Source organism: Lampetra planeri, chromosome 12 (assembly GCF_965212315.1).
Source record: "Lampetra planeri chromosome 12, kcLamPlan1.2.h2, whole genome shotgun sequence".
Lineage (NCBI taxonomy): Eukaryota > Metazoa > Chordata > Hyperoartia > Petromyzontiformes > Petromyzontidae > Lampetra > Lampetra planeri.
The window spans coordinates 13379482-13395930 of record NC_136118.1 but is presented as its reverse complement, the minus strand read 5'-3'; the positions used below and the strand labels follow the sequence as shown (position 1 = coordinate 13395930).

Below are 16449 nucleotides of genomic sequence, written 5' to 3'. Positions count from 1 at the left end.
CACTAGGGGGGTGCGGACCGCACCGGGTGACACCATCAGAAGGGGTGACACCAAAATGACTGTGTATGCAATTTTTTTGCAGTGTTTTAGCAGAATTTTTTTAAATAAAAAAAATATCCCTGTAGTTAGTTATAACAACAATCTTTTTTTCGTAAGCCCAGCTTACATGTACTGTATAAATATACCTGCAAGGCTAAAACTCGATGCTAATTAACTTTTTGAACCTTCTAATGCGCTCCGGTGAGAGCTGTCATTGTTACTACAGTGACGCTTCGAGTCACGTGGTTTCGTCTGCACGCGCTACAAGCACGCGCTGTTGTTTCGTTGTTTCTCGTGTTTTTATTGTCGTTGATTTTGTCACATTTTCTGGTGTTTTAGCTACAATATTGTGGTAATTAGTATTTGTGAACCTATATGAAACAACTTTTTTAAGAATGAAGTAGTAATTAAAAGGAAATATTGTAATTTAAAGGTGTAATTTTAATTTTCTAGTTGTTTATGTCACTATTATTGCCATTACATTCAGTGATATACGAGAATTACGATTTCTGAGTAACATCAGCATAAAAACATGACTAAGGATTCTGTATGGTTTGCTACGGGCGGAGATCCATGGGGGGTGACACCACGAGTTACACACTGGGTGACACCAACCCTAATGACGCCACTGTCTCAATGTTATATCCATTCTGTTCTTTGGCCTGGGTTCAGTACATTTTCAATTCCATGTAGATCTTTGTTGTACATTGGCGCTGAATCTTATAAGTTTCCAATTTATTTTAAATTCATTTCACTGAAACTGTTTAAGCAGATGACTTCATCAAGTATTAATATTTCACATGCAAGATCCCTGTGTGGAATAGCATATACTCGAGTGAAGCATTAGAGAGCATGTCGAAAGATTTAGAAAGCAAGCAACACAAACCAAGTGCTTAATGCCTGGATATCATTTCCAGCTGTCATTTTCTTTAACTTTGACTTCCCAAGATATTAAACCCTGCTATGGTCATCTTACTCTCCTTGTCAACAAAGTTCTCAATAACGCTGCTCCGAATCAATGAAACCAGTTTCTTTCTGCCAAAGGTTCCCGTGTTGAGTTCCTAAAAAAGAGACTTAAGATGCTCCAGTATTAATGGAAGAATGGAAGATTGATGAGATCCTATCAACTCCACCCAGGTCAATTGCCCATTTTCCATAGAGTAGTGCGTTGTTATTGCTACCACAGGTTGGCAAGAGAGGGTTACTGACCTACTTTTTGGCGTGTGAAAGTAAACACTCAATATCCAGTTGGCCCCTATTATGAAATGTGACATGGGATGTGTGTATAAAGTTGGACGTTTAATTTGATTAATCGCCCTATCATTGATTAGTGCCAGAAATAATAATGGCAGGAATTAAAAAACAAAGTTTGTATAAACGTGTTTTAACGCAATCATCAACCATGCTACGAATGCAATTTTAATAACTAGATTACAACATAAGAATGCAAGCATCAAACGCATATTCATAGACTGCTTTAAGTATCCCCACATCTACAAAACATTTATTAACGCACCCTAAAGGTTAGTTTGTGTTTGAAATCTTTATAAAATCTGGCTCATAATTCCAATGCTACTGAGGGAAGTATGAAGGGTGTCCCGAGACATCTGCATAGAATCAAAATGAGCTTAAGATGATATTGTGTGATAGTCCTGTTCAATTTATTTACGAGATTATAGATTATTCTCCAAGGTCATTGCCGATTCTCAGAATGAATGGCCACTTTTGGTGCTGAACGTAGAGAAAATGCAGGTTTAACCTGAATCGGAATCTCTATTTGGACTGGAGGAAATCCGATGAGCTATGAAGCTCTTTTCACAGATCTCCAGCTTTGAGAACCCTCATATCTGCATGTGTTGGATAGTCATGACCTTGGGTAGTAATTTTGACAGTGAAACGACTCCGTGACAGCTTTTAAAATGTGACACTCAAGCCTAGTCAATTCATACATGAGCATCACAATGATTTACAGTACGCTGCAAACTTTTTGCCAGAAAGATATTATTTCTGCTGCATCTTCTTCATTTCTATACCTATCCCCCACAATTACTTTCTCACATTGTTGTTAATGTTTTCCTTGTCCATGTAATTATCATATCTGTCCACTTAATGTCGAACATTGATATCGCTGTTGTGGACTCATGTGGGGATATACATTTGGGCAGTGTAGAGCTCCAGGCTTTTAACAAATAGATGCCATAAAAAAACAGACATTCGTTGTATTTAAAATACATAACTGAATTCCATGTTCTTGGTTCTTTCGGTAAAGTCACGTAGAATGTAAATAATAAAATAATACAAATAAAACATTATAAAATAATTCTCACGACGTTTCGGCTACAACGCAAGCAGCCGTCCTCAGGTGAAGAACAGGTTTGTCGATAAGACAGAGTCTGAATGACACGTCCTGGGCTTGGAGCGTCTATTTAAGCTGGGAGGGAGGAGGAAGAGCGCCTTGAATTCCATGGTTCAATTGATGTGTCACTTGTGTTGGCATTTTAAATGTGAATTCAACCTCGAAGAGAATTGACATTGAAAGTGGAGCCCAGCCATGCCGGAGGAGGGAGAGAAATGTTTTTCATGTTTCCTTGGTGGCAAGACACAGTGTCCCGTGGCTCTCCTACCTCACCTTATCTCCGTCAGGTGTCGAGTGGTAATAGTGATTCCTAAAAGAATGTCTCCTGCAATCAGCGCCCAAGCCACCATGCGGCTTTGCGTTCTCTTTAATGCAAGTAACAATAGACCACATATTGTCTATGCTGAGGACTCTCGCATGATGAATGTTAGTGTGATCCGGAGACACTCATTGGAAACTTTCATGCTGCATTATTATGCCATTTAACCAAAACAAATACAGTTTCTAACATTATAAATTGAATTGCGTATGTTGTACATTAAATACTTATAAATGCAAAAAAATACCGATATAATTTGTATCACTTTGTTCGTGATTTACTATTTTATGCTCAAAACAGATTAGTGTATGTATGTTTAACTTCTATAGCGCCGTATGTAGCCAACCATGCTAATCAGAGGTGCGTGTTGGTAAGGAATAACAACTGTACATGGCAATAAATACTCGAGGTTCTTGCAGGTGAAGAGATCTCCTCTTTGTAGTCAAACATTACAGATTGAAAAGTACATTTCACTTGAAGCTGCACACGGGCACTGAGCAGCAACTGTTGGATAGCCAATGCTGCAGCCAGCAATATTACTCAATGCTGCACTAGGACAACTCATGAGGACAACACTGCAAACTAGCTGCTGTGAAGCTAATGTAACAGGGGCAACAGGATGATGTACAGCAGAAAAATCCTCATTGTTATATAATGGGAATGGAAATGTGTCAGTGCCAAGTTTGTGATGGTGGTGGCTGAAAAGTTGTGTGTGGCTGAGAGTGATGGCTTTTCCATTTTCCCATAAAGAAGTGCTGTGACATCACTGCAATGCCATCACTGCAATGCCATCCCATAATTCAACACAGGGTTGTAACGAGCACCTTTAGTAGGAATCTGCCAATTTTACGCATGGACACCCAGGGCTCACTTCAAAGGGGGCCATGGAAAGGTGCACTCATTTTAACGAGTTCTGAAGCCTACCGGTCTTACGTGCCATAATACGACGCATGTGTTTGCCAATGTGCCCAGAATTTAATGTCTTTTCAGTTTCCACAGCCAGGTTATGATCCATCCAAGAATGCTGAAACATCTCTTTTGAGTATAAAACGTAATCCCTGCTGCTACAAGGCCCAATGGCATGAGATGTAGGACTACCTAATTTGGTGGTGCTGAATGTCTGTCACCTGCATATTAACGTATTTGCAAGCCTTGTGGAACTGTTGGTGTGTACTACACCCCATTGTTACAACACATTCCAGGTGTGCATTCGAGTGAACCATTAGTTTAAATATATTACAGATATTACAGTTGACAGTTATCACTTGAATACTAATCCTGTCTTAACGCAAAGGACACCTGTTAGAATAGTCATGCTAACCCCATAAAATAGAAAGGTGGAATACACATCAGACCACCAAAGTTTAACACTTTCCCTTTGTATCCTTTCAGATATCCTTGCAGTAAAGCATCATATTCGTCGGCGCGAGGAGTGTATTGTGTCACAAATTAATATAATAACAGCGGGAAGCCACCTTTGCCCTCCGGTTGGACACAAGCCTTCATCTGCATTTGTAATTCAGTATTTTCTATTATTATCATAATAATTCCAATAGTGGCAAAGCCCACATTGTCCTATTAAATTAAACCCTGGCCAGACACGTTGAGTTGACTGCCAATTCCAAAGTAGAAAATGCATTTTATGTTGTAATTAATTTTCAATTGTGCACTGAGCACATGGACTTAGTGTGTGATGCTGGCACATGTATCTTTACGTGGAATGTAGGTTGCATTGGCGAGAGCCTAGATATCCAAAAGCATATTCTAAAATCATCAGCATTTGATGGAGCCCAACAGCTCTTGGGCAAATTGCTTCAGTGGGACACCTACTGAGGGCTGGCTGCTAATAGGGAGAATTGTACGGGTCACAATTCTAGAAACACTCAGAGGCTTGGTGTGAAATTCCTCAATTCACATTTTTTTTTATCGCAACATTTAAAATAGATCATTTTAGTTTCTTTAAAAAAACTGTATTTTTTTGTTTGTTTAGATATTTAGATTTTTTTTTGTTTTCCAGTACATTAAATATACTGTTTGATACATTTTTTTAACTCTATTGGAGCAGTTTTCTGAATCCACTGAAATGGAAAGGTGGGAATAAAGCTCTGAGGTATCGAACTCCGGATCCACTGCTCTGTGCTGTGACACTTTGCAACGAAATGCTAAATCGAGATTAAAGGACCCACTGCCAGATGAGGGTATCAGCACACAATATCAGCCATGAGGGTTGTTTGATCACACTTCACCACACTCATCAGTGAAGATTGGTGAAGGGAGGCCCGGGAGCAGTTCAGATATCGCCCCACAACTGATGTTCGTCATGAATCCATCGCCGTCAACCCATACGGTTTACCCGTATTCTTGTACAGGAAGGGAAATTGAGTAAAAAAAAATCTAATTTTTTGGCGTGGTCTCTCTTATGATGGGACTTTGTAGGATGAACGTTGAGATTTATAAGGGCACGGGGTAGCCAATATGGTCTGAATTGATTTGTAATAAGGTAGGCACTGATAAGGGGTTGACAGGAATGTGAATCTAACTCAGGTTCATAGTGTAGTATGTGGAAACCATTGCATCACCACTCTATCCCTGACAATGTAAATTTAAAGGTGCTTGATAAAGCAGCAACCATACTATGGTACATACAGTACATAAGCATTTAACATTCTCATTGATCATGTTTTAATGAGGATATTTCAGCCTTAATATATTGTCTTAGGTCAGTACCCAAACTCTTTTATAAACACTTATGAATGCTACAACTTGCTGTTAAAATAACTTAGTGTTTTTGTATTAAAACCACAGATCAACCTTACTATAGAGACACCATGGCATTCCATTCATGTGTACTGCTCTTAATTATAGTTGACTTTGCATGTATGTTCAACTTATTTCGAACTATACATGCAGGTAAGCCTTCTTTAGATATTTTATATTTAACTTTTCAAGATGGAAAGTTTTGATATGAATTTCATCTGGCCACGCATGACTATCTCTCCACGAAACTTAGTGTGGACCATCATGCACACTGGACTGAGGCATTAAAGTACTTAAAACCCTTTGTTAGAGGCCTATATAGCACCATGAAAGGTTAAAATATGCCATTATTGCTCAAACCATTGCACGTTGACAGAGGGGCCTCACTATTTCAGTTGTAATCTGACCTTTTTTTCCATTCTTTTTTGGTTACTTATAGAGTAGCGATGGTACCCACGCTTTGTCAACCCTCTGGCAATCCACAAATGTACATATATTCACGTAAAATCCAGCAATGGGTGAATAAACTTTCCCAAGATTTTCACAAACTTGACAAAAAATTCACACCGTGTGAAGGTGGGTGGGTAACACAAGGCTTAGAGCGCTAGATCCGTTACCGCTGAGATCCTGGATTTGAGTCTTGCCAGCCGCCCGTGTTTAAATTGGGCTCTCAAGATTAGCAAGCTGAAGGTCCCAACCGTGTTACATTTGGTTTTTTATTTAATTTGACAAAATTCCAGGTGTGAGAATAACATCGAATAAGTTTGACTGCCATGTGAACACCATTTTTTGTGGCACGGTGCATGGGAAAGTTGAGTAACCCTAAAGTGGGGATAAGATGTCACTTGAAAGGAATTCAAAGGTAGTTCCGTGAATAATTACCTTCCATCAGTCTCTCTCTAACACAGGCTGTTCACTACGCATGACATGGCATCAATAGCACAATTAGAATAATAATAATTTACAAAACGAATCAAACTCCTGTACCTGTGGGTTTGGAGGCAAGTATGCTCAACTCCAATCTACACATGCCTCGATCGGCCTCAGTCTTGACTGGCGAAGACCATTTGGTTTTTCATTCTGGTGAGTGATGAGGTTCCACAGGCCCGAAGCTGCGCGTGGGATTTTCCTTGGAATTTGTGAACAAAGTTGATCCACGCGAAGGCGACGTGACCTGGCGCTGGTTTGCTCTGAATCCAGGCAGGCTGATCAGAGATCAGCATCTAAAAAGACTTGGGCATGGAATGCTTTTGGCACGAAACAAAAGGTTTTCTTAATTAACTTGCAGCACTTGGTGGAGGTGTCTTTAAATACCTGTCAACCTTAGCAGGTTAGACGCCTCAATCACTCTCAACCCTCCTAAAATAAAATATGACTGTGGAAATAAGACACTGATAATGTTGCAAATATGCCTTGTTATGGTTATTTGGAAGCCTTATACAATATAAAACAGAAACTAGTGTTGGGAGTCACTATGTTGGAAAACAGAGCATTTTAAATTTTAATTTTCATATCCCTCTCTTAAATTATTGACTACCCATTGGCAAGCAACACAGTGCAATGTTTCTGGACTGCATTATATGGGTACCGCATTGTTCCAGCAGAGTTCTTGTCTATAACAGCAGGAAATCCAACATCGTTTGATCAACAGACCACCCCCACTGATGAGGCCCAGATGCAGTGAAACCAGTCGAGGGGGTTACCGTGATGAAGCGAATGCAAAACCCTTTCATCATAAAGGCACATTGGCAGGACTTAAATAGGATGTTTGAATTAAAACGCAGCCCTGCCTGTTTGTTGATTATTTATTTATGTTGAGTATGATATACAGTACAGTATGTGCAAGGACCTGATTTACGGATCTTTCATGCCAAATTGTTTGAGAAAGAATGGTAGATTTTTAGGTAATTCACCATTTTCTAAAAAAAAAAATTGTTTGCCAAATTGGGCCGATATTTAATTCATTCATTCATGTGCATAGAGGTGGGTTCCCATTATTCAATTCCCTTTGGTAATATTTTCAGAATCACTTCACTTAAGAGAAAATACATCAATACAATTTGAGAACATATTTTTTTTATTTTATAGCTGTTCCATAACCAACAGCAAAATAAATTGATGTTAACATCAAACTGTTTTGTACGCTTCAAAAACACATTTTAATAAAAAAACAACTGGCCCTCAATGAAATTCTTACTTTAACGTAAATGCCATGTTTGTGCAGGTGGCTTGTTGTGCCTTCAGTTGATGGTGTAAGTGGAATGGTTTAGCGTCACACAAGTCGCGCACTCTTACGCTAAGCCATTTAAGCAACACAGTCAATTCCATGCTGGTCACCAATCTTGCCCATGCAGGTCAGGTCATGGCATTTATTATAATCTATGGCATGCATCGAGTCCAGCTCAAGTGCCCAGCCAAGCCCATTACGCAATGTATTTATGGCTGATGTCAGATATTGGAAAATTACCTTTACAGATTTTCGATTTAAAGCTTTCGTGACTGCAGGGATTCATCTTCTTGGTTATTTTGGTAAAGTCACGCAGAAGGGATATAATAAAATAATAAAAATAAAACAGAATTACTTTATTATGTTTTATTTTATTATTTTAAAGTCACATAGAATGGAAATAATAAAATAATTAAAATTAAACATTCTTATTCTATTACGTGACTTTACCTTTACAGAGTTTTGAAATCGAAGTTGACACGGCTTGGTAATGCTACGGTTAGGGCACAGCGGAAGGTTTCAAGTTCAAATTCCAGTCGGGGGGGGCGGTGTGGGTGGCTCAACCCAAACCCCTCGGGTGTTCAGAGAGTAAGTGCCACTTCATGAGAAGTCCAACAGTCGTTGTCTGAAGAATATACAACGGGCTCAACATCACCAACACTCGCACACTTGTTTGAGCGGTGATACACGTTGATCTGAAAACTTTTGCAATACCATATCTCAAAATCAAAACAGGTTAACATGGAATGGATTATAACTGGTGATTGGCACCTACAATGCAATATGTTCCCAGCAGAAGAGAGTAAAATGATTATCGCATTCACCACATTTATTCTCTCCATTGCCTTAAGAACGATGAACAAGAAAACATTCGATACAGAGACATTTAATATTCACTCTGTGCTTTACATGTTTTATTTCCCCGCACACGGTTTGAAAGGATGTAATGCCTCGTGGGACCAGCCTGTGTACAACACCAGTCCCCACTCCACTCACTGTAGGTTGACACTATATGAGAATGGTCCTGTTAATACCCACATCACCGGTCCTCCTGCTATATATGACTGGAATTAAGTGTCATTGGCAAGCAATTAACATCACCACACTCCAAGTTGTCTTTATTCTATAGCCAAATTCTGAAAACTCTTCATTCCTGAGTTGCAGAAATCTGTATCAACACACACGGTTAAAATAGCATATAACAATTAATAATCGGGGGTTTTGTATATAGACAAAGATGTGGAAATGAGGCTTCATCAGACCTGGATTGAGAATCCACTGAACACTAAGTCCAAATAATATTCTGCCTCATTTTGTTTTTGGGTCCAAGCCTCTTTCCTACGATCAATGCAAATCTCTATAACTTCCAACGTGAAGCCTCATGGCTCCAAAGGCAGCTGCTTACCCCATTTGTTGGATAATCAGGCCCTGATTAATGGGGTTCTCTACAGTTGAGTATGAAGGCTTGCTCATAGAAACCTCTGGCAAAGACTTTAATCTTTGCTGCTGTGGTCACCTCAGAGAGCTGAGCCTTGCTGCATAGTTTTCCCAGCACAGCAACTCATACAGGCCTGGTCGCAATAAGTCCACCAGTGAAATTAGCACCATTTTCCCCGAACCCAAAACCAGTCCCTACCAACGAGTTCCTCACGCTGCGCAGTTAAAGCTCATCATAGTCAGCCATATAGTCGGGGTCGGGGTAGAGCAGGAACCCAGAGAAGAGGCTGTCGGCCCAGTTGGGGTCAGCAAAGAGCCCGTTTTGGTCCGCGTAGAAGATCTGGAGCCACACTTCGTCCTCGGGCTTGAGCAGCAAGAGCGTGGCGCCCGACGCCACGTCGTGGTTGCCCGTGTTGGCGTCGAACGTGCGCACGCGGTAGACCCCGTTGTGCATGAGCCCGATGGCCAGGTGCTTGTTGGCGAGCGTCACGTCGTACGAGAAGTAGTAGACGCCGGGGATGGCGCAGATGAATTTCCCAGTCAGCCCGCTGTAGTGGCCGCCCTCGTTGAACAGCACCTTGTCGAACTTGATGGGCGTGCGCACCTCCGGGTAGCTGGCCGTGATGGCGGCCGTGAAGGCCGAGCGAGGGATGTTGCTGCACTTGCAGCTGCCGGGCGGCCCGCGCTCACCGCGCACCCCCTTCATCCCGAGAGGGCCCTGAGGGCCAGAGGGCCCCACAGTACCCGGAGGTCCCTTCACGCCCCTGGGCCCGGCCTTGCCGTAGGCTCCGCGCAGTCCTTTCTGTCCCTGAAGGCCCGGCTTACCGGGCTTTCCATTTGTGCCTGAAATGAAAGTTGCTCGTGTCATTTGTCAGCCACTGTGATGCAATCGCCATTTACCATAGCATGCACGAAGTTGCACGTACATGTGCAGTCTTTTGTCAATTCACTGCTGGTTGAGGGCCTCCCCACACATTGCGGGTCATGGAGGATCTCTGATTATACATCACGCTGGTCAGTGCAGGGAGGTGAAAAGTGGAAGGATGGTTATGGGAGCATAGAAATACAAGGCTGGGTGGGGAGGTGAGGGTGGGGAGGGGCTGGGTGGGGAGGTTGGGGCTGGGTGGGGGGAGGGGTGGGGCTGGGTGGGGAGGGGCTGGTCACCCCGTGGTGCCTGTATAAAACTCAACGTTTAACCTACTCACGCCGGCTTGTGCCCACCCTCACAGTCGAGCATATTTGCGGAATACACCACGCCGCCGTTGACCCTGGCCATTGACCGAGCAACCCAACGTTACTACCGGCTCCCTCCGCAGGAGGAGGAATGTGTTCTTTGTGTTTGTGCCACTGACCTGGCTGGCCCCGGTCCCCCTTGCTTCCCACGGCACCGTCTCTGCCATCCCTTCCCGGCATCCCCGCCGACCCCGCGGGACCCGGAATTCCAGGGGACCCCAGTAAGCCCGGAGGGCCGGGGGGACCGGGGATGCTGCACATGAAGCGTGGCAGGCCCTCGTCCACCGGGGGCCGTTCCTCGGCCGCCTCGGACGCAGCCGCGAGGGAGAGCAGCAGGAGCAGCAGCAGGGCGGGTGCGACCTCCCGCATGGTGCGGGCGATGCCGCCCACGTCTCGCGCGTGAACGCGCCGAGACGGCCTCTGGGGGGCGTCTGTTCTTTGCCCCCCACTTTGGCGAGGGCGCTGGGAGATTACTGAGCCGGGAATTGAAGTCGCCAACAACCACCAAGCACCACCACCCCCCACCGCCACCGCTGCCGCGTCCTTGAGATGCGGATGGCTTGTGGCTGGTTGCTGCTGCTGCTGTTGTTGTTGTTGTCTGTGTCGGAAGAGAGAGTTGTTACGGCATTAACCGCAATTTATTTCACTAAGACGCAAATGTATGTCACCATTTTTGTATGCTATGCGTTTAAATACCCAAACGTCTGTGATGCTGTATAGAGCAAACTCAAAGGGCCTCCACGTTCAAATATTGGTGGTCCAAAGTCGGTGGCAGAAATTCCACATTTTTTACATGATGTAATGTCTGTAATGAAGTGACGACTTCGCACTAATTATTGTTGAAATATTTTGCACACCTGTCTGTGACCAATATCAAGGAAAGTAAGTTGGCACTGCAAAGTTTAATTATTATAAAACCATTATGCCTCGCTTAATGCATTAATTTAAAACAGACCCATGACCCATTGTATAATTTAATGCATTTCTTTGGCAGCAATGTCTCTCTGAAAAATATTGTTCATTATTGAGAAGGAATGCTTATATTGGCAAGCATCAATTACATTACCTACGTGCAATGTGGTCTAATCGTATTTATTGCCACTGGAAACAAGAGTAATATTTGGCCCAAAACACTCCATAAATCAATATTAGTGATCATTGTTCAAGTAATATTTAAATGTGCAAAACAACATTAATCATCCAAATTTGCATCTAAGTGTGTTGCTGAATTCTGCAGTTGTACGCGTTTACCACTCAATTCTGCCTCAGTTTCCACAAAAACCGCTCGTTAAAGAAAACGATGTAAAATATGAAAGCTATGTTTTCAAATTTCAATGTAAATATTACCTCTGGCTGCCTCTAAAATTCACCATTTTCAATACTTCTTCAAAAAAACATTTTAATCAACTTAGCTCTGATCCTTCAGATATCTGCGGGCAGAACATGAGCTTCAGGGCCTATGCTAAGAATGTATCTGGTGTTTGTTTTTACAATGTTTTTGAGCACACTGTGTATAAAGCGGTCACTTCATTGCGACAAAGATTTTGCTCAATCATTTACACGTGAATAACTACAGTGATATGGGTAAAGGAGATGTTCTTGTTTTTTGAAGGTGATGAAAATGTATTCTTAGCCATTGCGGTAACCAAAAAATAAAACGTATTTAGCTGAATTGACCTTGCTTTAGAAAAGGAGAATTGCCCAAAGTGCTAGCCTACTACATTTTTACAAAAGGCAGTGTTTAATAAAATCCCTCCGTTCATTTAGTTCCAGCAGCTGGTGGGCCTTCACCAAACTGACAAGCGTGAAGTGTGTGGTCGGACAGCCGCATGATCGAAGCAGACCATTTTTTCTCCAGCAGTGGTAAGGGTTGTTTCTCTCTCCGTGTTTGCGATTAGTTACTGCAACATGTAAACGGTTGCCTGCTTGTGCTTCTCCCTCACTCGGCTGTTCCTACACAAACTCAAAAAGGAAAGATATAATACAAGGGCCTTTTCCTCTACAGTAACTCCAGACATCACGGCAAGGACAATGGTCATACCCTGTGCCCTCATGCCCTTTTATGAAAAATACATTTTTTTTGTCCTTTTCGTTGGTATTATGAGCATATAAAGTATTGGAAATCCGTTCTATGTCATTTATGGAATCGGATGAAGGCCTGTTGAGTTTATTGCCTCAAGTGAGAGAATAATGATATTGATATTTTTGTACAATATTGTCATTGATAAATGTTGCCTTTGGGCTATGACAGGAGCACCCAGTAAATATATCATCGTGCCTGAAGCCACAGGGCCTGTCACCTTCACTTCACAGTGGACAGCACGCGTTGGTCATTTCCCACAGAAATAAATGGTTAATGCCTATAATCAAACCTCTGAATGACGGGCTCATTGGCAAGGCACTCCATGATCGCTGACCACTCCGCCTGGCATTCACATTTAAAATGTTTGCACGTTTGTCAAAGATGAGCTGCATTTGGACAGGATCCTAACCATGACTCTCTCACATGGTTATTTAGTAGAGACCTTGACATTCATACAGGACTGTACATCAGACTGTATTGCTTTTCCAACAGCAGTTCGACTGGGAAATCCATGGGTGGTATTCATTGTTCCATTTGCAAAATTAAATCCAGAACCTGCTTAGCATTTTATCTATAATATATACTGTAAGCCATGTTTACAGTGTAGTATATGCAATTTATTATAAACGCAAGGTATAGTATTTTATTTCGCTTGTTCATTAGAAAAATTATTGGGCTCATCAACAAATAGAAAACTTTAGAATTGACAAGTCGAGCAAGACTCATGTGAAAAATATGCAGCTAATGGCACGGTGATTTTTTTGTTTAGTAAGCAGTCCGCTGTATTAGTCAACAGCACACTATATTGATTGGTAAGCGGTGCGCTAGGTTATGAAGCAGTACGCTATATTACTGAGATATACGTTTGTGTCTAAAGCCAATTTTTTTAATTCTCTTTTTGCAGTCTTTTCAAATACATTCGGAAAGAACTATTGATAAATGTGTCATTAGGAATATACATACTTTATACGATATTGTACGAATAACTTTTGTTTAACAACTGTCATTACATTATTTCATATATTTCACGTATTTATGTAATATAATTCAGTTTTATAAATTAAAGTTAAAGTGATTCCCTGCCGACACTATCCATAGGACATCCACGTTTGACATCCCCTCAACGTGGTATGTATTGTATTTCCCAGGAAGGGATGATAGGCTGGGTCAACCCCCAAACAGAACTTGAACTCATAACCTTCCGATTGCAAGCCACTATCTCTACATCTGAACCATAACGTAGAATGCAGTGCTGTGCAATACAACCTTTACTAACTGTGGATGCAATATATGGATACACTAATCAGACATTTCAATCAAGTCAAATTGTGCCCCTGGTCAAAGAAATGCTGGAAAGTGCACACATCGAAAGGCAATCCTAAACAGTGGTGGAACTTCATCGCTGCTGTGCAAAGGACCGTTCACTGCCGAAGAAACCCGCTGTCTTGACGCATACAGACATACAGCGGTAAGGTAAATGTGCAGCACCGCAATTACCAACTCACACCGCTGCTGGCGGAAGGCCCTGACCGAGAGAGAGAGAGAGCTCTGGAGAGGCTGCCTCGAGGGTCCGTTCACCGACTCTCCACGCTGACCAGGCGTGCTGGAAGAGGCAGAAGTACCCACACTTTTTTTTTTCTAGATTTGAAGCTTTCGTGAATGCAATGATTCATATTCTTAGGTTTTTTCGGTAAAGTCACGTAGGTAAAAACATTAAAAAGTAAAATAAAATAAAACAAAAATCACGACGTTTCGGAGGCAACACAAGCTTCCGTCTTCAGGTGGTACCGTCACAGCCACGACAGCTGTATCAAGTAAATGAGAGATTGCAGGAGCTACCACTCCGTTTATATAATGGTTGGAGAAGGTGGTGGGGCAAGGGCCGCATACTTTACCCCAACCACACACGACCTGCCGAGCGATTAAGGTAGACGGTACATACAATGTCGTACTCGATGTACGCAGATGCATTTGTATCACTGCGTGGATCGAGTCTTGTAATTTAAAGGCATTCACTGCAAGCTCTGGGAATTACACATCAGGAAAGTCTGTTATATATCAAGCCGTTGTGAGGAGATGAATAGAAAGAGAGAATTTCCCCCTGGCATTGTAATATATGCGTGTATTGTTTATATAACAGCTGTTTCTAAGTATTTTTTTTTGACGATTTGTAAAATACTCGTTGGATTCATTTTCACTGTAACCATTCTGCCTCAAGCGCTTAGCCAAACAGCCAAATAATGACCATTTTCCTTATTTATGTAATTCCCCCCCCCACCCCTGCGTCTGAAATTACCGTGCAGCCGTGAACCCGAGTTGCCACGGCGGCTTTGCTGAATGTCAGCTCAAGAACCCGCAAACATCAGGCTGCTACAGGCAATGATCACAGCCCCGACGTCTGTAGCAGTGGCCAGTGAAGGTTTAATCGACACCCATTTTCGCCAGGCGAGTGCCAACACAGAGTGCCTGCTCCCCTACGAGAAGTGATATTTAAATCCAGCGACTCAAAAATCCCAGCCTGCATTGCCCTCCAGCGGTGCACGCTGAATCGGAGGTAAATCTCTACTTTGACGATGCCAACAACGAATAACACAAATTAAATATGATTAAATGAAGTTGGATTTGTAAAATAGGTGCTGTGCATTGTCTCTCTGCTCAAGCGTAAGTGAGCGGTGGGAAATCCACATTACTATGGTTGCAGCCAATACCTCCATATGATAACCACTTGATTTCCCACAGTGGTACTAATTTTATTTGCCCTAACATAATTCAGGTAGGATTTAACGTACATATATGTGCATCATATTTATTGTATTTTAATCTAATTAATATTTATGGAGCACCTTCTCTCAAGGCACTTGACACATACAATATAATTGTTGAGCTTGGATGGCATTTTAATTAATTAAAATATCTATAGAGTGTGTATTGCAAATCAAGAGGCAACTGCAGTCCTGTTATAGACCCCAGATATAAAACAAGGGGCCAAAAGACCATCCATGTGTATGGATTGCTACAAAGGTTTCCAAGATAACTTTGTGCTCAGAGCTGAGCCACACAAAATGGTTTTTCCATTGTGCTGGGTTTTTATTTTCACGAAGACCCAAAAATTGCACCCCCTGGCTTTGACATTTCTTGAAGACACCGGTGTAACCATCAACGGCATCAGAACGTCAAAAGGCCGACCGACACGCGCACACTTCCTTCATCACTGGGCAATTGAAGACAAGCCGCAGCAGTGCGACTATGACCATGCACCCCAAACTATGGACCACATAGTAAACCACTGCTAGTCTTCGCTTCTTCACAAGGAGGAATAGCAACACGACTCAAACTCTCGACCGAGGCCCTCTCCTGGATAGTAGACCTCAACATTGACATGTAACTCCTGAACATATTGTTCTACGCAATAATAGAATCGATTTTCGATATTTAGGGCAACCAAATCAACACAGATGATTTTCTATCACGACATTCCTAACAGCGATACAACCTTACACTAAAATCTCACCTAACCTGCATCATTTTACGTGAGTTATTGTGACCCAGTGCAACAGACAGACGGACGAACAAGACTAAAGCGTATACGGTTTCAACTTTAGTTGAAAAGCGTAACAAATATGTGCTTCAGCATCGCATTCGTAACACATCCCTTCATGGGAATCGCCAAACACGTGGGCTGTCGTCTATCAAGGGACACTCCAAAAGCACACTTTGCGCGGAAACTTTTACATTTCTGTCATCCGGTGGTGGATGCACGGCTTTCACGGGGTTCAGATTCAGCGCCTGGCATTTCTCTGTGGATACTTGGAGGAAACTGGACACTTGCTCTGCTACACAATGGGATGCGGAGACACAGCGTGGGGTGGCCAGCCACCGCGAGGGTGGTTTATTTTTAGACCAGGCTGGCGGGCAACTGCGTTTCATCAAAGCAACTTTTTTTCACTCCCGAATAACCAAATTACAACCAGGTGCACGTGAAGCAGCGGGCGTGGCTG

At 42.4% G+C, this 16449-nt stretch overlaps 1 protein-coding gene across 1 annotated transcript; it reads right to left on the bottom strand.

Annotated features, from left to right (window-relative positions):
• Window positions 1-7530: 7530 nt before the first annotated feature.
• Window positions 7531-11271, bottom strand: LOC144721718 (complement C1q tumor necrosis factor-related protein 7-like). The gene is made up of 2 exons (XM_078599588.1): window positions 10488-11271; window positions 7531-9978 (listed from the first exon to the last, which is right to left on the bottom strand). Exons 1-2 carry the CDS (start codon window positions 10735-10737, stop codon window positions 9359-9361), a joined length of 870 nt encoding a protein of 289 aa, XP_078455714.1. The 5' UTR covers window positions 10738-11271; the 3' UTR covers window positions 7531-9358.
• Window positions 11272-16449: the final 5178 nt, after the last annotated feature.